General features: G+C 43.1%; 1 protein-coding gene across 4 annotated transcripts; it reads right to left on the bottom strand.

Moving 5' to 3' along the window:
- Window positions 1-402: 402 nt before the first annotated feature.
- Window positions 403-25,583, bottom strand: spns1 (SPNS lysolipid transporter 1, lysophospholipid). 4 transcript variants are annotated; one of them, XM_060901811.1, is made up of 14 exons: window positions 25,358-25,583; window positions 25,129-25,204; window positions 16,962-17,171; window positions 15,823-15,888; window positions 15,590-15,726; window positions 15,305-15,456; window positions 13,236-13,302; window positions 12,971-13,113; window positions 10,300-10,452; window positions 7,932-8,121; window positions 6,000-6,065; window positions 5,808-5,906; window positions 5,551-5,719; window positions 403-1,447 (listed from the first exon to the last, which is right to left on the bottom strand). In XM_060901811.1, the coding sequence occupies exons 3-14, from the start codon at window positions 17,164-17,166 to the stop codon at window positions 1,377-1,379; spliced, it is 1,518 nt and encodes a 505-aa protein (XP_060757794.1). In that variant the 5' UTR covers window positions 17,167-17,171; window positions 25,129-25,204; window positions 25,358-25,583; the 3' UTR covers window positions 403-1,376. The 4 variants fall into 4 exon arrangements, with proteins under 4 accessions (XP_060757794.1, XP_060757791.1, XP_060757792.1 ...); XM_060901808.1 differs by lacking the exon at window positions 25,129-25,204; XM_060901809.1 differs by lacking the exon at window positions 25,129-25,204 and having other exon boundaries at window positions 16,962-17,168.

The following is a 25,583-nucleotide window of genomic DNA, read 5'->3' as shown; positions in this document are numbered from 1 at the left end:
TTTCCCCTTTCTCTCAGCTGCCAACCCCATGACATTTAGCTTCCATGCACTCACTCATACCGTTGCATAAATCATCACGACAGTTCAGAGCAGTCGAGAACTGTTTTCATGTTGCATTTACTCGGCTATTTTGCAAATGTAGTGAGAAATTTAGTGAACCTGTCTCTCCCACCTACAAACAGGAAACCACAGCAACTGAACACAACATCATGCTCCCTCTGAGTGAGAGAGAGAGAGAGAGAGAGAGACACACAGAGAGAGAGAACACATTGGAAAGGTGATTGCAAAAGGACAGAGCAGAAAATAACTTAAGAGCCAAAGTTAAAGACGGAGTTAGTTGAGAGTTTTAATAGTACACGGCGTTCAGGTTACGTGACCAGAAAAGACCACAAACAAAACACACACGAGCTGAAGCTTAATTTAATGTTCAACAACAAAAAAGTCAAACTTTATTACTCCCAAATTACATCTTCAGAAGAGTTAAACCTTTCATATAAAAACACCATAGTCTTCTTAAAAAATATATATAAATTAAAAAAAAAAAAAAAAGTGGCACATCCTAAAGACCTGCTGTTTCCTCACTGACTGCATTTGATTCCAATGACAATCGGCAAACTTTTAATATTCAGAAATCATACAAATCAGAGACTTGGGTAGAAGCAGAGGGGTAGGCGCTCGATTTATATCCGAGTTTTAATCTTTAAAAAAAAAAAAATCAGCTAGATATGGATTAGTATGCGTGATGTGCTGAAATATTATAGTATGTATAAAGGTCATCCAGGTAACGCAACATTATACAATCACTGAACAGTCGTGTCATGATTATGTAGTGTAGTTACAGAAAGGACAGTAAAATGATATCTAAATCATGTACTTTAGTCCGTACATTAGTTAAATTAACTAACAACCTGAAGTAAATGTTGGTTATAAAACCCCAAAGGTTAAGATCGCTTCCTTTTGGCTTTAGGTTTCAAACACAGTTTGTCGCACAATTTAAATTCCTTCCCAGAAAGGAGATGTTCTTCCAGACCATTTCCCAGAATTCCACAGGCTTCAGCTTTCCTCAGTAAGACACATCTCTTCTCTGAATGCTGAACAGCACGCCTCTCCTCTCCTCCCCCCAGGAAATCAAGTCCTTCAGCAGTACCATGCCAGTCTTCCTGGTGGTTAGTCATGTTCCCAAAAGTGATAAAGATGTTAATAAACTAAACAAACAGATCATCATAAATTATCCTAAAATCCCTGATGGGGTAAAAGTCCAATCAATCAGTGACTCTTCATCCCATACCACACCATTCCATTCCAGCAGTCGTGTAAACTCAACATCCATCTACTTCCCCCAGTGAGGTAAGCGTTCTCTAGATTCTTCCATGTGCTCAAATTAAAACACTCGACACAGACACCTTAGTGGATCTTCCTCTTTTGGGGACAATAATCGGTGCATCGTCTAGAGAAAAAAAAAAAAGAGAGATACGACATTTCACACTTGAGCTGTAATACCATAGCACATTAAAATAATTATTTTTATCTACTACATTTGTGGTTGACAAGAATGAACAGAAAACCAGTTTACTTAAAAAAAAAAACCCTCAAGGGAACTTTTTGAACTGTCAATACACTTGCGTGAAACGTTTTTGTAGAACGCCTTCAGTTTTCAGTCAAATATATTTATAAAATCAGGCTACAAGTCTGTATAATTCTTCCTTTCAGAGATGAAACTACTTTTTAGAAGAAATTAGTGGTTACGTCACCAATTCAACCGATACACAATCCCCTTTTAAGTACTGCAATGGCGAGGCCGATCCTGTTTTTGCTTGACACCAAAGACATGTGGGTTTGAGATGATAGATGAGAATTTCAGCTTTCATTTCCTGATATTCACATTTAGATGTGATAAACAACTTGGTACACAGCACCTTTTTTTCACCCACCCATCATTCAAGTGATCAAAAAATATTGGAACACGTGACTGACAGGTGCTTCCTGTTAGGTAGATCCTTTAAACAATCCAACACTGAGGCCAAGTTTACATTAGACCGTATCTGTCTCGTTTTCTTCGCGGATGCACTGTCCGTTCACATTAAAACGCTGGGAAACGGGAATCCGCCAGGGCCCACGTATTCAACCCAGTTCATATCTGGTCCGGTGCTGTGTAAACATTGAGATACGAGGATACGCTGTGCTGAGCTCTAGCTGACGTCGTCATTGGACAACGTCACTGTGACATCCGCCTTCCTGATTCGCTGGCGTTGGTCATGTGACGCGACTGCTGAAAAACGGCGCGGACTTCCGCCTTGTATCACCTTTCATTAAAGAGTATAAAAGTATGAAAATACTGCAAATACTGATGCAAATACTGCCCATTGTGTAGTTATGATTGTCTTTAGGCTTGCCATCCTTCCACTTGCAAGTGGTAAGTGACGCGCATGCCCGATATGCACTGAGATCACACACACAGCGGCTCAGTCCCGAATCACTGCTCGTGCGCTTCACTCGCGCGCTCTGTGAGCTGCGCAGGGCCGGAGTGCGCACCCTCCAGAGGGCACTCGCTGTTCAGGGCGGAGTGATTTGGAGCGCAGGATGCCTGCGGAGCCGAGCCGCTGAGGAGAAATTTACACATTACATTTCAACTTGCGTGCCGTCTAATTAGTCATGTGATTAGCGTATCCGTGTATTGGCGTTGCTGTGTGCACGCGAATCGTTTTTAAAAACGTTAATCTGATGATCCACTGATACAGTCTAATGTAAACCCCACCTGAATATCTACTCTTGGTTCGAGCCCCTGGGTTCCCCCCCGTGAAGACGACATGTTATTAAAAAGGATAAACCAACATAAAGACCAGAGAGCTGTCTATGGGAGAAAAGCAAGCCATTCCGAAGCGGAGAAAAAGACTGAAGAAAAAAAAAAAAAAAAAAAAAAAAAGAGACATTGCACAAGTACAACAATTTGGAATTTCCTGAAAAATTGTATCAGTCACCAGACAGACCTCGAACAGTACAGGCCAATCAAATCAACAGCAGTTGATGACGAACATTGTGACAGCTGTGAAAGAAAACCCCAAAACTACAGCCAGTCAGTGACCTCACCGACAACATCCACAGGGCAGGTGTGAAAGTATGACGATCAACAGTTTGAAGACGACTTAAAGCAGAAACAGAGGTCGTACCACCAGACGCAAACCACAACAGCACTAAGAACTGGAAGGCCGTATTTTAATTCGCAAAGAAATACAGAGATGAACCACAAAATCTCTGGAACCAGGATTTAGTTAAGGCCGGGTTCTTGCCTGAACTGATAATCACATCATCAGATTTTCTCTGGCTAATCAGACACAAGGTACGCCACCACTCTTGCCAGAGCAGTTGGGGGTTAAGCACCTTGCTCAAGAGCACTTAAGCTAGACCTGCTGGTTCAAGGAATCAAACCAGCAATTTTTGGTCCCAAAGCTGTTTCTCTAACCATTTGGCCATGGCTTTCCCAAGCATGGACGCAAACGGCGCGCCTTTTGGCGGATGCCGCCTTTTTCACGGCTGTCTGGGGGACTTGTGTGAATCGTGTAGATCCGATGAGTTTTTTTTTTTTGGGGGGGGGGGGGGGGGGGGGGGGGGGGCCGCGTTGGACTGTCTGATTATAATTCCATCAAAGTAAATTCTGTATTAAAATTACTAAATAAGCAAATGCCGTTACAGTCCATGAAACATAGGAAGTATAAGTATGAGAAGAAAACAGTAAATCAGAAAGCTGCGCGCCATTATCTGCTGCTGGCTGCACTTCACTGCACGCGCAAGGATTTCCATCAGTCCAACGCAAGTTACGTAATTGGCTTTACGTGCGCAGCTTTCTGATTTACTGTTTGCTTCTCATACTTATACTTCCTATGTTTCATGGACTGTAACGGCATTTGCTTATTTAGTAATTTTAATACAGAATTTACTTTGATGAAATTATAATCAGACACTCCAACGCCCCGCCCAAAAAAAGCCACAACTCATCGGATCTGCACGATTCACACAAGTCCCCCAGACAGCCGTGAAAAAGGCGGCATCCGCCAAAAGGCGCGCCGTTTACATCCATGCCAAGAAAGTATGAAAAAAAAAAAAAAAAGATCTGCTCATGATCCAAAACACATGAGCTTACTGGTCAAACATGGTAGAGGCTTGAGTGTCAAGGCTCGAGCTTGTATGTGTGCTTCTGGAACAGGCTCATGAATCTTTATTGACGATGTAACTCCTGATGGTGTCAGCAGAATGAATTCAGATGTCTACAGAACCATTCTGTCTGCCGGTTTACAGAGAAATGCATCCAATCCACTGTCTCATTCAGCTTTTGATTTCAAAAACGTCTTTAGTGTATAACAAATTTGGACTTGCCATTCTAATACTTTCAGAGGGGACTGTACATGGGCAGCACAAAACATTTAGGAAGATGTAATTACTTCACTTTTGTTGTAATGATAGAAAAAACTAGCCTGGGCCCGCCCATCCCAAGTGTGACGCAACACGAGGGCCTGTTGCGAGCTTAGTCTGGCCAGGCAAGCTATCTCCAGCTCTTCCAAGCTCCCGAAAAATCGGGAGCCAATCAACTTTGAGCATCTCCAACGGCCCTGGGTAGAGGCGTGTTCAAGGCAGTGACGTAGTAGAACTGCGACCGGAAGCCATAGATTGTTTACAGAATCTATGCCGAAAGCGCTTCATTCACTAGAAACATTATGAACATGGAGCAGCGGCAAGCCTTTGACACAGCGGTAGATGCTGTATTGAAAGCATTCAACGGGAAGTTCTCATTGAAAACGGAGCAAAGAGCAGCCCTGGAGGTATTTATCTTCTTCCTGTTACTCAAGCAGTTTCCGTCGCATCACATACGTCAGAGGAAAGAGTGATGTGATTAGTTTAAGCTTCATCACAGCCTTTTCTGGCTTTGACCAGTAGCAAACTGAGGCATTTCAGGGAGGCGGGTCAACCATGCCTTTGGGAAACGGTTGGGCTTAATATCTTTGCCAGACCAAATGCTCGCAGAGCTTTGAAGTCGCGTTAGCCAGACTAAGAAAAAACACCTTTAGTAAGACTTTCATCTCCATTTCATCCTTAGATATTTAGAGTGTAAATGCTGTTTTGTTTATTTTATTGTTTTCTTTTCCCCCTGAATTTCCCCCCAGTTTATTCATGGCCAGTTCCAACCTACGACAACTACCAGCTGAGGAGAGAGAGAAGACTATTAAGTACTTGCTTCAAGACAAGTGAAGCCAGCCAAGCGCACACATCTTTTAAACGGCTACTCATGCTGCGTCACTGGTAAGCATAACACACTCTGAGGGAAAGCACTATTCGCCCTTTCTGCATGCACGAGCTCACAGACGCCGATGACTGGCTAGCATCACTATGACTGACAGATGAGAGAGAGAACACACTATCCCTCCCACCCAGAGAACACTGTCAGTTTTGCCCCCCATGCCATCATCGTTTGTATTTGATTAATGAGTGATGGCAGTTGAATAAATACCAAAAGAAGCACAATTTCATTTTAGTGTTCCTAGCAAGTAGTCCACTCACCTGAAGGAACGTAGTTCTCAGCATGATGTCGGTCTTTTTCAATAAATAGGGCTGTGGCCAGGAAGAAGGCTCCGCCAATCACAGCGACAAAAGCACAGAGCAGGAGAGAGATCTGCAAGGAGCGGAACTGCCACATGTAAGAATCCGCCTGCTTCAGTGAGTCTGACACCTAACACGGAAAGAAAACGAGTGAAGCATTAACAGAGTGAAACAACAGCATTTTTCATTGTGTGTGTGTCAGTCACAGTGACCCATACCTTTCCTATGAGGTAGGGACTCCCTGCATCTCCCAGCAGGTGAGAGAGAACGATCTGGAAAGCCTCTGCCGTGGACCGCCGTGTGGGGACAACAACATACTGAGAGACAGAGAGAGAGAGAAAAATGTGATATAAATTTATAATGGCAGGCCTAATCATCACAAATATAAGAAAGTAGAGGAGGAAGTTCACCAGCAGGATGTCAGCCACGATGGCCCAGTTCATCGAGAGGAACATCTCACCAAAAAAGATGAAGACCTGAGTCAAACAAGAAATATACACAAAGGTCATCGTAAGACATTGCCACATCTAAGGATGCAAAGTTGCACTGAATATTACTAGTCTATTGAAAATACGATTTAAATTTTTTTTAATTTGCATATTCAAAAAAAAAAAACCACCCACACTTATTTTGTTTTACTTAAGGTCTTCTGTTCTACTTTTCATCACCTCATCAAAAATTAGAAGGAAATACACTACCTAAACTTTTTAGCAAGATGACCAAAGGGATCTAAATACAACCCCGATTCCAAAAAAGTTGGGACAAAGTACAAATTGTAAATAAAAACGGAATGCAACGATGTGAAAGTTTCAAAATTCCATATTTTATTCAGAATAGAACATAGATGACATATCAAATGTTTAAACTGAGAAAATGTATCATTTAAAGAGAAAAATTAGGTGAGTTTAAATTTCATGACAACAACACATCTCAAAAAAGTTGGGACAAGGCCATGTTTACCACTGTGAGACATCCCCTTTTCTCTTTACAACAGTCTGTAAACGTCTGGGGACTGAGGAGACAAGTTGCTCAAGTTTAGGGATAGGAATGTTAACCCATTCTTGTCTAATGTAGGATTCTAGTTGCTCAACTGTCTTAGGTCTTTTTTGTCGTATCTTCCGTTTTATGATGCTCCAAATGTTTTCTATGGGTGAAAGATCTGGACTGCAGGCTGGCCAGTTCAGTACCCGGACCCTTCTTCTACGCAGCCATGATGCTGTAATTGATGCAGTATGTGGTTTGGCATTGTCATGTTGGAAAATGCAAGGTCTTCCCTGGAAGAGACGTCGTCTGGATGGGAGCATATGTTGCTCTAGAACCTGGATATACCTTTCAGCATTGATGGCGTCTTTCCAGATGTGTAAGCTGCCCATGCCACACGCACTAATGCAACCCCATACCATCAGAGATGCAGGCTTCTGAACTGAGCGCTGATAACAACTTGGGTGGTCCTTCTCCTCTTTAGTCCGAATGACACGGCGTCCCTGATTTCCATAAAGAACTTCAAATTTTGATTCGTCTGGCCACAGAACAGTTTTCCACTTTGCCACAGTCCATTTTAAATGAGCCTTGGCCCAGAGAAGACGTCTGCGCTTCTGGATCGTGTTTAGACACGGCTTCTTCTTTGAACTATAGAGTTTTAGCTGGCAACGGCGGATGGCGCGGTGAATTGTGTTCACAGATAATGTTCTCTGGAAATATTCCTGAACCCATTTTGTGATTTCCAATACAGAAGCATGCCTGTATGTGATGCAGTGCCGTCTAAGGGCCCGAAGATCACGGGCACCCAGTATGATTTTCCGGCCTTGACCCTTACGCACAGAGATTCTTCCAGATTCTCTGAATCTTTTGATGATATTATGCACTGTAGATGATGATATGTTCAAACTCTTTGCAATTTTACACTGTCGAACTCCTTTCTGATATTGCTCCACTATTTGTCGGCGCAGAATTAGGGGGATTGGTGATCCTCTTCCCAGCTTTACTTCTGGGAGCTGCTGCCACTAAGATGCTCTTTTTATACCCAGTCATGTTAATGACCTATTGCCAATTGACCTAATGAGTTGCAATTTGGTCCTCCAGCTGTTCCTTTTTTGTACCTTTAACTTTTCCAGCCTCTTATTGCCCCTGATTACTTAATCTCTTTACTTAAATATAAGGCACAGAGCCAGTGATAAAGTGCAGAAACAAATGGGGAAGGGAGTGAAAAAAAAAAAAGGAGATAAAAGAGGGTGTGTGTGCAATGTGTGAGTAACGAAACGTGAAAGAACAGTGAGAATGAGGAAGCAGGAGAAAGAAAAGAAAAAGATTGTGCATGTGATGGTAATGTGCAGCAGACTCACGTAAGTAGCTATGGTGCTTCCCTGGGCAAAGGTGATGGACAGATAGAGGAAGGGAGCAGCGAGGAGGAGGCCAGCAGCACATACGAGCGGATCAGCACGTGGAGTTCTCTTCCTCAGATGCTGACTGACTGCTCCACCCATTGCTACGCCCAACACTCCCGTCACACACGTGATGATGCCAAAATAGAGACTAGAGAGAAATGCAGGAAGGGTATTAGAATTAGACACCATGCTACAATCAAAAGGTCAATTTATATAGTGCCTTTCACAAAACCCAAGGTCGTGTTATGATTATATATTTAAAAAAAAAAAAAAAAAGTCCACCAAATAAAAGGTCAGGATGTCATTCCAATGGTGTAGCAGCTACAGTCCCACCAAAAGGCGCACGAAAACAAGTCCCACACTGCCAGCACAGCCACCGCCGGGCAACATCACTCGGAACATCACGCCATGGATCCACAAAGCGAGCATAGATGCACCGCCACGCAGAGCGCTGTTATGTCCCAAACCGTCTGCACAGCTGCCGCGACGCCACCGAGTAACATCGCTCAGAACATCACGCTAAGCACTGCTGCAGAGTGCTGAACAACCATGATGTGAAATTTCGTACTGATTATAAAATACTACTATTGACCTTTAAAGCACTGAATGGTCTCGCACCACAGTACCTGAGTGAACTTCTGGTCCTCTATGACCCGCCACGCCTACTTCGATCAAAAGGTGCAGGCTATCTGCTGGTACCTCGTATAGTGAAGGCTACATCAGGGGGCGGAGCCTTTTCTTACAAAGCCCCACAGTTATGGAACAGCCTTCCAAGTAGTGTTCGGGACTCAGACACAGTCTCAGCGTTTAAGTCTAGGCTGAACACATCTGTTTAGTCAAGCCTTTTGTTAATGGTGTTTATGAGGTACAGGTGTAGATCTGGAGGGTCCTCAGATGTAGAGTGTTTTGGTAAACTAGGATGTATGGGTGCTGTCAGTCCCCACTCGCTTGCTCCCTCGAGTTTGTTGACGGTGTAGTGGCTGCTGCTTTATGTCCCGGGGCTCCCTCATGCCTGTGTTACCTTCTGGCTCTCCCCTTTTAGTCATGCGGTCATACCGTAGCTAGTTTTACCAGAGTCCCTGCTTGCACTCAGTGCAAAATGTATACCTGTTTCTACTTATTCAGGTGACACTGGGCATACCCAACAACCTGTGTTCTCTCCCCCCCCGAGTTACATGTCAATCCTGAGATCAAAATGCTGACCTCTTTTGCTCCTTGGACCTGCCTGATCCATCCTGATGCCCTGCGTCTGGTCGGAGTCTCAGCACATCGCTTCTGTAGAGGACGGCCCCATATGGACGGTTGAAAGTCACACCCGGAGGACGCTCTGGACTCTTACAGTAATGCTTTTATGGCTGAGGACTACAGTTGCCTCGCTGACTTTAGGACTGCAGTTGTCATGAGCAGTTTTGCACTCAAGTTTCCATCAATGAAGAGTTATAACATCAACGAAACTGACTTCATGTTAGGACTGTTAATGTTATAGTCATGTTGTCTGTTGTTGCCCAAATGAGGATGGCTTCCCTTTTGAGTCTGGTTCCTCTCGAGGTTTCTTCCTCATGTCGTCTGAAGGAGTTTTTCCTTGCCACAGGCTTGCTCATTGGGGATAGATTAGGGATAAAATTAGCTCATGTTTTAAGTCGTTGAAATTCTATAAAGCTGCTTTGCGACAATGTTTATTGTTAAAGCACTATACAAATAAACTTGACTGACTTAAAATGAGCAACGAGCTCACTACAGTCCATAGTGAGGAGCACAGGCATCACCCACAGCGAACCAAGGCCTGGACGGAACCGACGCCCAAAACTGGGTCCGGAGCTACACCACAACCGGCGGACAAAACACTCAAAAATTAAACTACACAAAAAATAAAAAAAATAAATTAAATGCCCCAAGAGAAAATAAAATAAAACGCTCTGGTGAGAAGCAGCAGCCAGAATGCGTACAGCGTACTCTAACCAGAAACAACGCGTGAATGTAAAAGGAATTTGTGTCTCCGCACACTCAAAATATAAGAACTGGCCAAAACAGAAACCAAAAGAAAGAATAAGTCCGGTTTCACCAAACTGTAACTGTCACCAGGACGACAGTAAGAGCAGTGCGTCAGCATTATGGTGTAGAAGAGGAGGTTGAACTGAGGCTGTTAATCTTAAAATGACAATAGCAATGCACTTAAAAACATCTGCAGCCCATATGATTAGACATCTTACTGCTTGCTCCAGTTTTGTGCTGCTTGAAGTTCAGGAACTTTGTGCATCCTCTGCCAGAGATATCACTGAGCTTGAGGCATGCATTAATGTGACTGTTTTCCGTGTGTGTGTGTAACCTGTCAGAGGTGTCACACGGCTCCTGGATGCATGGCTGCTTCTCTCCAGTAAAGACTGCTGCTCTGAAGAGGAAGGCAGGAGCCCAAAGAGCAAGCGATCCCGTGACGAAGGCCACTGCCGTGAAACCAAACGTCGACAGAACAAAACTCTTACTGCAGAAGGAGATGAGGTACAGTTAAAAGGTGTGTGTATGTTATATAATATAATCACAGTGACAAAAAGCCACTTGTGGGCATCAATGAGCTCATGGATGTGGAAGTGGGTAGACAGTGTTTTCCTCAGACTGTTTTACTCTGCCCTGATGCAACATGAGCAGCAATTCAAAAAGCTGTGGTTTTTCACATGTCCCAGAGGAAGGACTTGTTTGCTCTGCCCTTCCCAGTTGGTAACGGTCATGGGATGGAGAGAGTTAGCTCGTGGGTGGAAATTTGTGAATGATCAAATTGGGGAGATGTGAAAAATATGTAGATACACACAGATCAGACATAAAAATAAAACCACTGACAGGTGAAGTGAATAACATTGATTATCTCATTACAATGACACCTGTCAAGTAGGGATGTTAACCGATGACCGTTTGACCGAATCAACGTCAACCGGTTAATTTTTTTTTGGTTGTCGGTTTAAAAAAAAAAAAAAAATTCAATCGTTTTGAAGCTGCCGATTTTGGAGCGGAGAACCTGGAATTCTGTGTTGTAAACGCTTGGGGCATGCCATGCGGTGTAAGGACGACAGCTGACAAATCAGAAACACCCATTCAGTCATGTCCCGCCCTCCCGCCCCAGTTAAAGACAGCTGCCACTCGGCGAAAGAAAAGTCTCAGTGTTGGATTACATTTTATGTTAACCAGGTACGTAACATCAAGGAAATTCTTGACTATCAAAGAAACAAGAACACGGCGCATGAATGAAGCCGATGGTTGATTAGTCTGGTGAATATTAATGTCAACGTAATAATAATACACAAGATCTGAACTAAAACCTGGTTACTCACTGATGTTACTTAGCATCAGACAGTTGCTATATTAGCTTAGCGGCTAATCAGCTCAGCTCCAGCTATCCCATTCCCAATGGCTGTGCACAATTAGCAGCCATGCAACCGTAATATCAGTAGCTGGAAAACAATTGCAGTATGAGGCCTTTGTGGCTCACTTCGAAGAAAAGTGCCTAGTCCGTAGCAGTATGCAATAACACACAGCCTACTGCAGTTAACTGTAAACGCCAGGGGCCGTATCGCTAAAACGTCCTAGCTTCAATGAAAAGTTAAGATGGGACAAGTGTATGATAGGATTGTTTTCAATAGGCTACTCAAAGCAAGCACCGGTAGTGACTGAGCTAAAGCTTGCCGCTTAGAAAATGATGGCAATTTATTGAGAACATGTTCACACTGATATTAATGCCAAGTTGCAACTTTACAAAAGTGCGTGCCCCTTGCTGACATGGCCGCAGACACAGACCCGGGTGGAGAAGGACAAGGAGGAGGGGTTGAGGGGGGATTTCACGCTTCTCACGATGTCTCTAAGCTGGAGCCATTTGTCCTCCGCTCCAACACAAACCCCTCGACATCAGTGCCGCGTTTGACTAAATGTTTCGCGCTGTAGAAAAGGTAATGTGAGTGGAGGGCAGCGACTGGGACTGAATGTGCGCATGCTCGCGGTTAGATTTAGAATAGATTCTAATAATTCCAATTCTAGAATTTTAAACTCATAGGTTAACCGACTTTAACCGGCTAATGAGGCTCGGTGGTCGGTCAAGATTTTTTTTAGTTTTCGCCATCCCTACTGTCAAGGAGTGGGATATATGAGGCAGCAAGAGAACAGTCAGTTCTTGAAGTCCATGTGTTGAAAGCAGGAAAAATGGGCAAGCGCAAGAATCTGACTGACTTTGACAAGGGCCAAACTGTGACTGGGTCTGAGCTTCTCCAAAACTGTAGGTCTTGTGGGGTGTTCCTGGTATGCAGTGGTTCATACCTTCCAAAAGTGGTCCAAGGAAGGACAGCGTGTGAACCGGCGACAGGGTCATGGGTGTCGAAGGCTTACTGATTTACATGGGGCACGAAGGCTAACCCATATGGTCCAATCCCATAGAAGAGCTACTGTAGCACAAACTGCTGAAAAAGTTAATGCTGGCACCTGGAGCAGCTCAGACCCAGTCATCTCGCCATCACAATTTGGCCCTTGTCAAAGTCACTGAGATCCTTACGCTTGCCCATTTTTCCTGCTTCCAACACATCAACTTCAAGAACTGACTGCTCTCTTGCTACCTAATAGATCCCACCCCTTGACAGGTGCCACTGTAATGAGATAATCAAATGTACTGGTCAGTGTTTTTAATTTTATGGCTGATCGGTGTATACAATTTTGCAGTTTTTCCACCAATTTTCATTTGTTACTGTTGAAGAACGACTCAAGAAGGATAAGAACATCCAGCAAAGACAGACAGCGGTGTCAAATATTAACTGCTCTTAGAATGGCAGCATTTCTTCATTTGACTGTCAATTTTCAAAGGTTCTCGATGCTAAAATGAGTTGACGACTGAAGATATCAGGATACTCTGTCAGTCAAGCAAAGTCGGAAAACTAAGCAGTGAACCCAAGATTACAGAATAGCAAGAAAAGGCGAGTGCATTTTATTAAAGAGTATGAAATGTGCAAAATCAGAACACTACTGACTTCCTGAAGAGAGCCTTCATGTCCGCGAGCCAGCTAGTCCTGTGCAGGGTGTGCTCGGGCCGAGACTCTATAGCACCACGCTTGGGCTCCTGCACCACAAACACCAACAAAAACACTGCTAAAAGACCCAAACCAGGTGTCACCTGACAGAGAAAGAGAGAGACAAAGGCACGGAGGTGTTATTGAACGTTATTACAAGTGTGAATGTCGCCTCAGAACGAAACTGCAAGTTTGCAGATGGAACATGATGTGCAAGTAGACCTACCCTCAAGGCCCAGTGCCAGTCTTTTGTACCGTTATCAACTGCTGATCCGACTATATAGCCCAGACCACTGGTGAGTAGAGGACAGAAAGACAGAGAGAATGAATAATTGAATGCCATCATCATATTGTACAGTCTGACAAGATCTATAAAAATGTAGTAAAACGTGTGAATGCCTGAATCCTTGGGCTCCAGAACCTGAACATTACCAATCAGTAAGATGCAGGCCAACCCCATAGAGGCCTTTTTTCAAAGCCTGCAAGGCATGTTTCTACCAAGATCTCTGCAAGGCATGTTTCAGCCAACCTTTTAAGGAACTGAACTGGATGAGATAGGGCTGTAACGATACACCCAACTCACGATTCGATTCGTATCGCGATTTTTGACCCACGATTCGATACGCCCACGATTTTTTTAAAAATGTTTTTTTAAAAGTAGTAAATTTGACTTAACATTTACTTACTTACATTAACTATTTAATAACAAATAATTCAGACCACTGCAGAGAATGAGTAATATGTATGCAAAAATGAACAAATGTATATCCAAAGATTGTTTTATTTCTCAAAATACTGTTGAGCCGGAAGCTGTGTTTTTTTCGGTTCTGAAAAAGTCATTTTTCCAAATCGTGTAAATCCGTTAAGATTTTTTTTTGGGGGGGGGGGCTCTCTCACTGTCTCACTCTCATAGGGCCAATGATTTTCTGTGATCGCGGAAAACAGATGGAAATTACGGAATTTTTATGGTGAAACATTGCTCGCGTGTCAAAATGTAACTGCCGCAGAAGGCTTCCGCCCAAGCAGACATGCCTTCAGTGTTGCCAGATATTGCTAATGTTTTCCACCCCAAAATATGTTCAAAACCAGCCAAAAAGCACCTAAACCTGCCCAATCTGGCAACACTGCATGCCTTTCCGGTCAAGTGATTGGCTTGTGGCACACCTAGCCAGCCAATGAGCTGCTTGTTTACAGATTCGCTCCCCGCGTCGCAACCAGAATGGCGACCACTTAAAAGAAATGAATGCTCTGCCAGTGGCGAGTGTGGACGTTGCGTGACTCGCAGAAGATTGTCACAGGTCGGTGAAAAAACGACTTACTAATAGATATAAAAAAATAAAATTTATTTAAATAAAAAGTAAAGTATTCATAAATTGAAGTTTGGAAGCGCCTCTGTTTTTGGGCTGAGGAGAAGTTTGAAAGGGTGTACCGCGATTCTGCCTTCTTGTATCGCGATACGGATCGTGGCTTTGCATATCGCGATTTCGATTTTGATACGCATATCGTTACAGCCCTAGGATGAGAACTATATGGTTTCTGTATGAGGTCCTTGTAACAGTCATTGAAAGTGAAAACATGAAATGAGGTTGCATAAGTGCATAAAGTAAGTGAATAAGGTTCTAAACCTGTTGCCAATGTCTTGAGAACGTGTTAATTTGACATCGCCTGTATCCTTTTTCAAAAACACGTTCAGAATTTCCTGACGTTCAAATGACAAACTTTGACTGACTTTCCAGATGTGCACAAAAACTCTGAATACAGAACAAATCCTAGATTTCTACCTTGTGTTGCTGTATGCTTGACATCATTTGAGCATGAGACAGTCGTGCTCTTTGCTTCACTTCTTTAAATTTTTACATAATAGTCACGGTCTCTGGTTTACAGAGGAAATGAACAGGAAGTCATCCAAGAACAGTGTACTTCTCATAATTGTGGAAACCTTTAATTCCTCAAAACATTTCTGGCAGCAGCACGTTTATGATTTTGTACGCTTTAATTATTTTTTTTCGAATGGGATGCTCCCATGGGTTCTAGAGGGAATAAGATGATCATTTTTTAAGATTCCGATTAATAAATGCTGTACTATACTCTAGTATACTGTCACTATACCCTGCAAAATTCATATACAAATAATCTCTGAATCAAAACCAAACATTCACAGAATTTCATTGCTTTTGGTCACAGCTAGCTGCAAGTTACCTGTTGCAGTACTTAAAAAAAAAAAAAATCTAATTTCGTGTTTGAAATCGTGCAGTTTTACAGTTCCAGATGGAAACACCTCGGTATTTCTCTCACCTGCCTACAGGGATGGCAAAGTAGAAGACAGAGAGCATGGCAGTTCTCTTCTCCTTGATGAAGAGGTCTGCGATGATGGTGGGAGCGATGGTGGAGTAACTGGCCTCACCGACGCCCACAAACCCCCGCGTCAGCAACAATGCCCAAAAATGCTGTTACACAAAGACAGACAGAAATCAATCACCAACAGTCACTTCATCATACTCAGACCTTGATGTTTAGCATGAAAACATATTTAAAACACACAGGTCATTATTTGGGAACAGGTTTAGTCATGCTACTAACATCTTTGTTGACGTAGGAGCTGGATAAGGTCACTAAAGACCAGAAGGTGATGCCCATGCACATGATCAACTTCCTGTTGTACCTGTCACCCAGATAACCAAAGACAGGAGCAAGAAACATGTAGCTGCAGATAAAGACTGAGAGAACAGGGATACAGTTAGTTTTAGTACTCATGGCCCATACTTTCACGACAACAATAATACTTAAAAAAATATATATATATATTATAATACCAGTCTGGAGCAGCCCAGAGTTGCCATCACCGATGGTGAAGAACTTCTCAATATCAGGAAGCACACCTTTAGGAAAGCATATCAAATTTACTGTAAATTATAAAGCATTTACAGCTTCCTTCATATTTGTACAAAAACACACATGCATTATATTATATATACACTTTTTTTAAATTGGTAAAATCTGAATTTGGAAAGAGCAGCACGGTGGTGTAGTGGTTAGCGCTGTCGCCTCACAGCAAGAAGGTCCGGGTTCGAGCCCCGTGGCCGGCGAGGGCCTTTCTGTGTGGAGTTTGCATGTTCTCCCCGTGTCCACGTGGGTTTCCTCCGGGTGCTCCGGTTTCCCCCACAGTCCAAAGGTTAGGTTAACTGGTGACTCTAAATTGACCGTAGGTGTGAATGTGAGTGTGAATGGTTGTCTGTGTCTATGTGTCAGCCCTGTGATGACCTGGCGACTTGTCCAGGGTGTACCCCGCCTTTCGCCCGTAGTCAGCTGGGATAGGCTCCAGCTTGCCTGCGGCCCTGTAGAACAGGATAAAGCGGCTAGAGATGATGAGATGAGCTTATAGTTTTAGCAATTTCTTGGCCAGAGCTCATTTATAAAATATAACTTATTTAAACGTGACTGCTTGGTTTAATAAAATATAAAAAGACGGAGTCCAAATGTTAGACATGACCCCAATACAGAGCGCCCTGTTCCAGATTACAGCTGCTCTAGTTGACTGGGATTCAGACATTTATAGGGTTCAGCGATCTTGACTGTCTTACAACACTTAAGAGTGAGATGACATGAGCCTCACATGTGATACATCAACTGTCTTGGGCAACTTATGGCAAATAATGCTGATCTAATTAAAAAAAAAAAGGGGGGGGGGGGAGGAGAGGCGCTCTCTGAAAATGAAAGACATGTGATTTCAGTTCTGCCAATTTCCAGCCCATTTATTTTCTCTTGATTTAGACAATTCTGCAGAATTCACAAGACCTGGCAATAAACTGACTTGGTACTTCAGAAAGGAGCATCAGTGCAGCCCGTTTGGAGAATGCCATCATCAATTTGTTTGAAGCCTTGCCTTTGTTTTGAATAAAATGAATAAACTCCATCTGAAAGTCAGTCAGTGTGCATGTACTGTAATATATACCTGCTACAGTGAACCGGTCCATATAGTTCAGCAGGTTGATGTAGCAGAGGACTGCCACGGTCATCAGCGCTCTCTTATTGGACACGCCACTCGTGCACTCTGCCTCTGGCTGATTTGACTGCCCTTCCCCCCTTGTATCCGTCCCTTCCCCCTCGTCATCGGAGACGAAGGGTGTGGTATCTGTGGTTGGATCGACTAATGGCATCGCTGCTGTACATCACGCACACAGAGCGCGCGAGATGGAAGGAGAAAAAGAAAGTATTAATGCAAGATATTTCTTTCAACACCAAAAAGCGACATCCAATTAAAGTTTAAAAATTAAACTTGTGTACTGATTCGTTTCAGAAAACTAGCCATAAAGCGGAAGTAAAGATGAGAGGTGGTCTGTGGCTTCACATGCTCAGACCAAGCATGTAAGAAACGTAATGCTTCACTGAAGCTGAACACATTCAAGAGAATGTTTACCAAGAACAGATCCGAATACAGCATAGAAAAGAAACCTGAGAAACTTTAGCTTGTGTATGTGAAGTTCAAAAGTTTCAAGAGATTTTGAAAGGACATTGTTTTAAAGAAACCGCACACCAAACACTGAACTTGGACCTACTCAAACTAGTTAATCTTGAAAAATCAGTTAAACCGTGTGCATGTGTGCACACACAGTCACCCAAATGTCAGCACAAATTTATTTATTTGAAATACCAAACTGAGGGTCTAATTACTGCCTCTCTATGCTTCTGTACTTTATCACTAAATCACTGACTGGCTCATCATTACATTAATGGCATTTAGCAAATGCTCTTATGCAGAGCGACGTACAACAGACTGGGGAGCAGTTGGGAGTTAGGCGTCTTACTCAAGGGTACTTCAGCCATTCCTGCTGGTCCAGGGAACCGAAACGGCAACCTTTTGGTCTCAAAGCTGCTTCTCTAAACTTTAGGCCATAACTTCCCCTAATCACTGTTCCAAGTCTGGCATGTTGTATTATTTTGTATTTGTTAAATAAATAAAATCTCAGAGTTCTTTAAGAATATAAGCTTAAGTGTGTAGCATCATGGGGCGGCACGGTGGTGTAGTGGTTAGCACTGTCACCTCACAGCAAGAAGGTCTGAGTTCGAGCCCCGTGGCCAACAAGGGCCTTTCTGTGCGGAGTTTGCATGTTCTCCCCGTGTCCGCGTGGGTTTCCTCCGGGTGCTCCGGTTTCCCCCAAAGTCCAAAGACATGCAGGTTAGGCTAATTGGTGGCTCTAAATTGACCGTAGGTGTGAATGCGAATGGTTGTTTGTCTCTGTGTCAGCCCTGCGATGACTTGGCGACTTGTCCAGGGTGTACCCCGCCTCTCGCCCATAGTCAGCTGGGATAGGATCCAGCTTGCCTGCGACCCTGTAGAACAGGATAAGCGGCTACAGATAATGGATGGATGGGTAGCATCACGGTGCAGTGGTCATCACGGTTGCCACACAGCAAGCAGGGTTCAAACCTGACAGTAGACCAGGCCTTTCTGTGTGGAGTTTACATGTTCTCCAAGTGCTCTGGTTTCTTCCCACAGTTCAAGACATGCAGATTCGGTCAGCTGGTTACTCTAAATTGCCCATAGGTATGAATGAGAGTGTGAATGGCTGCCTGTCTGTGTTCGCCCTGCGATAGACTGGCGACCTGTCCAGGGTGTACCTCTTCCCTCACCCAACGTCAAATGGGATTGGCTCCAGTTCATCAGCCACCCATAATGGATAAATGGCACAGAGAAGGAGTTTGAGTGTGAAAGAGCATAAACCGAAATATTTGAACAAAATGGTAGTGTGTTAGGTTTCACAAAGGGCAGCACGGTGGTGTAGTGGTTAGCGCTGTCGCCTCACAGCAAGGAGGTCCTGGGTTCGAGCCCCGTGGCCGGCGAGGGCCTTTCTGTGCGGAGTTTGCATGTTCTCCCCATGTCCGCGTGGGTTTCCTCCGGGTGCTCCGGTTTCCCCCACAGTCCAAAGACATGCAGGTTAGGTTAACTGGTGACTCTAAATTGACCGTAGGTGTGAATGTGAGTGTGAATGGTTGTCTGTGTCTATGTGTCAGCCCTGTGATGACCTGGCGACTTGTCCAGGGTGTACCCCGCCTTCCGCCCGTAGTCAGCTGGGATAGGCTCCAGCTTGCCTGCGACCCTGTAGAACAGGATAAAGCGGCTAGAGATAATGAGATGAGGTTTCACAAAGGTTTCCTTGTTTTTCAAGAAGTAAAAATGGCCATGTTAATGCAAATAAATAATTGAACAAATATGAATATACACATCATCCCACTCGCCCCTTCTTCAGACGGTCTTTTTTCCCCCCTCAAGCTCAGGTCTTCTACCAGAGGCCTGAGCATTTGAGAGTCCTGCGCATTATCTTAGCTGTTCCTAGGACTGCGCTTTTCTGGACAAAGTTCTTGGATGTTGTTCTGGGGATATGTTGGAGCCACTCTCCCAGTCTGGGGGTCACTGCACCAAGGGCCATCACCACCACAGGGACCACTGTTGTCTTCATATTCCACATCTTTTCTAGCTCTTCTTTCACCTTGATACTTCTCGAACTTAACCCTAGCTATGTAATAGGCGAGAGGCCGAGGGCTGCAGAAACGGAGATCGGCGCCGCCCGATGCACCATATGGCACGGGAAGGACTTTAGACTGTCACTTGGTATTGCCACATCTATTACCGCAGCTTTGTTCTCCCATTTGTCCACCACTATTATATCCGGTTGGTTAGCCATTACCAGTTTGTCCATCTGTATCTGGAAGTCCCACGGGATCTTAGCTTAGTCATTTTCTCCCAAAGTGTCCCACTCTGACCTTGGGACTTCCAGTCCATACTGAACACAGATGTTTCTGTACACTATGCCAGCCATTTGGTTACGCCTTAACCGTTAAAGCATTCCATGTACGCTCTTCCTGCTAGAATCTTACACCCCGTTATGTGCTGGACTGTCTTGGGGGCATCTTTGCACAGTTTACACCTGGGGTCCTGCATTGTGTGGTAGATCCCGGACTCCATCGATCTTGTGCAGCTGTGATTAGTGCCTCTGTGCCATCTTTCAGTTCAGCTTTGTGCAGCCACTTCTTCTATCTGCTGGTGGTAATGTTCCGTGCAGTGGTCCGTCTTTCCATGATGGTTGCTCTTGCACTTCCTTCTCAGGTTTCTACTGCCTGAGGTATCCATCTTCCTGATGTACTCATGGATCTTTGTTTCATCTTGGATAGTGGCTCTGGATGAAACAAAGATCCATGAGTACATCAGGAAGAGAGATTTTATATATATATATATATATATATATATATATATATATATATATATATATATATCACACACTTTTCATCTCCTATTCTGTATATGAAATAGTCTCGAATAAACTGTATGCCCATCCTTTATCTTTGGAACTGTAACAGTCATTTGCATATTCTGCAAACAGCTTGTGCTCTCAGCTGTAATGTCTGCACTTCTTTCTTCTTGCCATCTGCAATTCTGCCATGGCTTCATTTATATTAAAAAAAAAAAAAATCAGGTCAGAAGGAGACAGAAAGGGTTATGATATGATTATCCTCATGATTTTGCTTCATGTTTTGTACTGTTGTAGGACAAACACACACGTCTAAACTTAGTGGTGCTTGAAAGTTTGTGAACCCTTTAGAATTTTCTGTATTTCTGCATAAATATGACCTAAAACATCAGATTTTCACACAAGTCCTAAAAGTAGATAAAGAGAACCCAGTTAAACAAATGAGACAAAAATATTATACTTCGTCATTTATTTACTGAGGAAAATGATCCAATATTACATATCTGTGAGTGGCAAAAGTATGTGAACCTTTGCTTTCAGTATCTGGTGTGACCCCCTTGTGCAGCAATAACTGCAACTAAACGTTTCCGGTAACTGTTGATCAGTCCTGCACACCGGCTTGGAGGAATTTTAGCCCATTCCTCCGTACAGAACAGCTTCAACTCTGGGATGTTGGTGGGTTTCCTCACATGAACTGCTCGCTTCAGGTCCTTCCACGACATTTCAGTTGGATTAAGGTCAGGACTTTGACTTGGCCATTCCAAAACATTAACTTTATTCTTCTTTAACCATTCTTTGGTAGAGTGACTTCTGTGTTTAGGGTCATTGTCTTGCTCCATGACCCACCTTCTCTTGAGATTCAGTTCATGGACAGATGTCCTGACATTTTCCTTTAGAATTCACTGGTATAATTCAGAATTCATTGTTCCATCAATGATGGCAAACCATCTTGGCCCTGATGCAGCAAAACGGGTCCAAACCATGATACTACCACCACCGTGTTTCACAGATGAGATAAGGTTCTTATGCTGGAATGCAGTGTTTTCCTTTCTCCAAACATAACGCTTCTCGTTTAAACCAAAAAGCTCTATTTTGGTCTCATCTGTGCACAAAACATTTTTCCAATAGCCTTCTGGCTTGTCCACATAATCTTTAGCAAACTGCAGATGAGCATCAATGTTCTTTCTGGAGAGCAGTGGCTTTCTCCTTGCAACCCTGCCATGCACACCATTGTTGTTCAGTGTTCTCCTAATGGTAGACTCATTAACATTAGCCAATATGAGACAGGCCTTCAGTTGCTTAGAAGTTACCCTGGGGTCCTTTGTGACCTCGCCGACTGTTACACGCCTTGCTCTTGGAGTGATCTTTGTTGGTCGACCACTCCTGGGGAGGGTAACAATGGTCTTGAATTTCCTCCATTTGTACACAATCTGTCTGACTGTGGATTGGTGGAGTCCAAACTCTTTAGGAGACGGTTTTGTAACCTTTTCCATCCTGATGAGCATCAACAACGCTTTTTCTGAGGTCCTCAGAAATCTTGTTCCATAAACATGTGTTGTGAAGATCAGACTTTGATAGATCCCTGTTCTTCAAATAAAACAGGATGCCCAGTAACACCTGACCGTCATCCTGTTGATTGAAAACACCTGACTCTAATTTCACTGCTAATCCTAGAGGTTCACATACTTTTGCCACTCACAGATATGTAATAGTGGATCATTTTCCTCAATAAATAAATCTCATCATCTCTAGCCGCTTTATCCTTTTCTACAGGGTCGCAGGCAAGCTGGAGCCTATCCCAATTGACTATGGGTGAGAGGCGGGGTACACCCTGGACAAGTCGCCAGGTCATCACAGGGCTGACACATAGACAACCATTCACACTACGGTCAATTTAGAGTCACCAGTTAACCTAACCTGCATGTCTTTGGACTGTGGGGGAAACCGGAGCACCCGGAGGAAACCCACGCTGACACGGGGAGAACATGCAAACTCCGCACAGAAAGGCCCTCACCGGCCACGGGGCTCGAACCCGGACCTTCTTGCTGTGAGGCGACAGCGCTAACCACTACACCACCGTATCGCCCCTAATAAATAAATGACCAAGTGTAATATTTTTGTCTCATTTGTTTAACTGGGTTCTCTTTATCTACTTTTAGGCCTTTGTGTAAAATTCTCATGCTTTACACTGCAAAAAGTAAAATCTAACCAAGATTAAATATCTTAAATCAAGACAACATATGCTTGTTATTTGTCTGCCAAGATAATTCTCCTTTCCAGGCAGGTTTTGTGTAAGAGTATTTCACTTACTTTAAGCATTTTTTCCCTCAATTATCTTAATAAGGTATTATAACTTGTTATTGAGATTTTATTACTGGTTATGAGTAAGTTCTGTCTTAAAATGAGAATTACCATAATTTCATCGGTGTTATATTAACCATGACAAGTTTGTCAGTCAGAATTTCTTATTTCAAGCATCTTAGCCTTTATTTTAATCCCTTAACACAAAACAGATAACTAAATTAAATGAATTGTTGTATTGTCAATCTGGCAACAAAAATAGGCTACAAAATGGATTGGTTTGTTGTTTTGATTTTGATTTATTTGGCGGTCTCAGTTGGTATAAACACTTACTTAAACAGAGCACACCAATATGCCCAGATGAAATAGTCAAACTGTTGGTTGGGGGACAAAGTATCTAGCATGTTAAAGTGAGTAGTACAAATCTACTTGTTTACACTAGTTTTAAGACATCTGTGGGGTTTCTAAAGCTAGATATATTTACTTGTTTTTAAAAATCTTGCCAAGTCAAATTTTCTTGTTCTGTTGGCAGATAATTTTGCTTATTTTAAGTAAAACATTCCTCATTTTATTACTTTTTTTTCTTGTTTTTGTAAGCCGGGTTTTTGCAGTGTAGGTCATTTATGCAGAAATATAGAAAATTCTAAAGGGTTCACAAACTTTCAAGCACCACTGTACTGCATACCTGTCAACCCTCCCGTTTTCCCCGGGAAATCCCTTATTTTGACTTATTTCCCGCTGTCTTCCCGTTTTCTTATTTTCCCGAAAATATCCCGTATTTTCACATTATATAAAAGTCCCGTATTTTCACAATATAAAAAAGTCGGTAGGTCCAGAATTCATGACGCGCCTCTGACAGGAGTTTACAGCAGGAAGTCGGGCCATGAATTCACGTCCCCGCCCTCTCAGGCATCAGGAATTACATAACTACGTCCGGAGGCGAGGCTGAGCAAGTGATTAGGTCCAGTGTTGCCAGATTGGGAGGTTTCCTGCCCAAGTTGGGCGGTTTCAAGTGCATTTTGGAGGGTTTTGAACATAATTTGGGCTGGAAAACGTCAGCAGTATCTGGCAACACTGATTAGGTCTGAGGTGAAGATGGCGATGCTAATAGCTAAGAAAAACATTAGCCTCTCTTTCTTTGATGATTTCAACAAGTGCGTGGCTGGAATGTTCCCAGACTCTTCCATCGCAAAGAAATTTTCCATGGGGAAAACGAAAGCCTCCCAAATAATCAAAGGTAAGCTACACATGTTTACATTAAGTATGTCCTGGCTAAGACCTCATAAATAGCCTAGTGTAAACTAATTGGTGTATTAACTGTTTTATCCACTCATTGTCTATTTTATTTTCTATCTGAAACTTACCCATTTTAAATCACTCTTGGTTTAATATCTTATATTACTCTTTATTACTCTATCTATCTATCTAGTGTTCCGAGGCCATGACTATGGTAAAACCATAATAAATTGCAATGGAATTGAATTTATTGACTGGTTATATAATGACCTTTCTTATTTTAACATAAGATACGTATTTTAGCCCTTAATTTGGGAAATAACTGGTACCACTGAAAGCAAATAAAATAAAATGTATAGTTTATTCACAAATGCACTCTATAAACCATAAGCATATTGAGTTTGGGTCTTGGCTATCACCAACATGCACCAGAGTACAGGAAATCACAAATACTAGATAGAAAATTGCCCCCCATTCAACTACACACCCACTTTTGGTGAAGGGTATCTCATCTCATCTCATTATCTGTAGCCGCTTTATCCTGTTCTACAGGGTCGCAGGCAAGCTGGAGCCTATCCCAGCTGACTACGGGCGAAAGGCGGGGTACACCCTGGACAAGTGGCCAGGTCATCACAGGGCTGACACATAGACACAGACAACCATTCACACTCACATTCACACCTACGGTCAATTTAGAGTCACCAGTTAACCTAACCTGCATGTCTTTGGACTGTGGGGGAAACCGGAGCACCCGGAGGAAACCCATGCGGACACGGGGAGAACATGCAAACTCCGCACAGAAAGGCCCTCGCCGGCCACGGGGCTCGAACCCAGGACCTTCTTGCTGTGAGGCGACAGTGCTAACCACAACACCACCGTGCCGCCCGGTGAAGGGTATGACTTTCCGAAATTTTCCCTTATTTTGAGTTAAAAATCTGGGAAATATCCCTTTTTTTCAAACCTCAAAGTTGACAGGTATGCTGTACTGCATTTTTTTTTTTTTTTGGAATTCAGTTACCACTTATTCCTACACCACATGAAATACCAACTTGTGCATGTAATTCAGACAGCTGAAATCGCACAGAGCTGCATTTGTTTCTGCTGACTAAACTTCTCCAGATGCTGAATATTGACCAACAGCTGGAAAAAAAACAATACGTAGGTTACTCTAGCAGCGCGTGCACAGCAGCTGACTCCCTGAAGATAAAGTTGAAGCGGTAATATGAAGAAAATCATCTTAATAAGAGAATTTCTTAAAAAAAAAAAAAAAAAAGTGTACACAGCTTACCTGGCAGGGGGAAAATTACTATATTTCGGAGTCTATCTGTGACAAACCTTTAGACGCATTTCTCTCAGGTTATATGATGAGGCAATGTCACTGCCTTCACCGCAGAGAAACACTAAACAGAAACTGTGTCCAAGGCAGCCATGAGACATACTTTTTAATTATCCACAGATAAAAATGACATGAACACGAAATTAATAAAAACAAGCGTCAGTTATGACTGTAATGATTGTATATCTGCCTCAGAAGCGTCAGGACTCTGGCTGGTTGTTTGTTTACCTGCAGTTGAGGGATGAAGGAGTCAGTCCGACTACAACAACACTTCAGCACCGAGCTCTACTGCTTTAAACGTATTAAACGTTAGCTTAAATGACGCGCTAACATTTTTAACAAGAAGAAATCCGAAGTAACTCGAAAATATAACCGCGTTTTGCTTCTCAGTTGTTGCCCTGGAACCCGCACTACTGCGCCGCCATCTTGATTCAGCTCCAAGTTCTCGTGCCAG

This window comes from Neoarius graeffei, chromosome 20 (assembly GCF_027579695.1).
Source record: "Neoarius graeffei isolate fNeoGra1 chromosome 20, fNeoGra1.pri, whole genome shotgun sequence".
Classification (NCBI taxonomy): Eukaryota; Metazoa; Chordata; class Actinopteri; order Siluriformes; family Ariidae; genus Neoarius; species Neoarius graeffei.
Note: the sequence above shows the minus strand (reverse complement) of the source record. Positions and strands in the feature narration are given on the sequence as shown.

What these genes read in the sequence shown, in the direction of transcription:
- spns1 (XM_060901811.1), bottom strand. Translation starts at nt 17,166, where the DNA reads ATGCCATTAGTCGATCCAACCACAGATACCACACCCTTCGTCTCCGAT. An exon ending in GCTCCTACGTCAACAAAGAT is followed by an intron (nt 15,457 to 15,589) that starts GTTAGTAGCATG and finishes TTTGTGTAACAG; the next exon opens with CATTTTTGGGCATTGTTGCT. An exon ending in ATGAAGGCTCTCTTCAGGAA is followed by an intron (nt 10,453 to 12,970) that starts GTCAGTAGTGTT and finishes CTCCTTCTGCAG; the next exon opens with TAAGAGTTTTGTTCTGTCGA.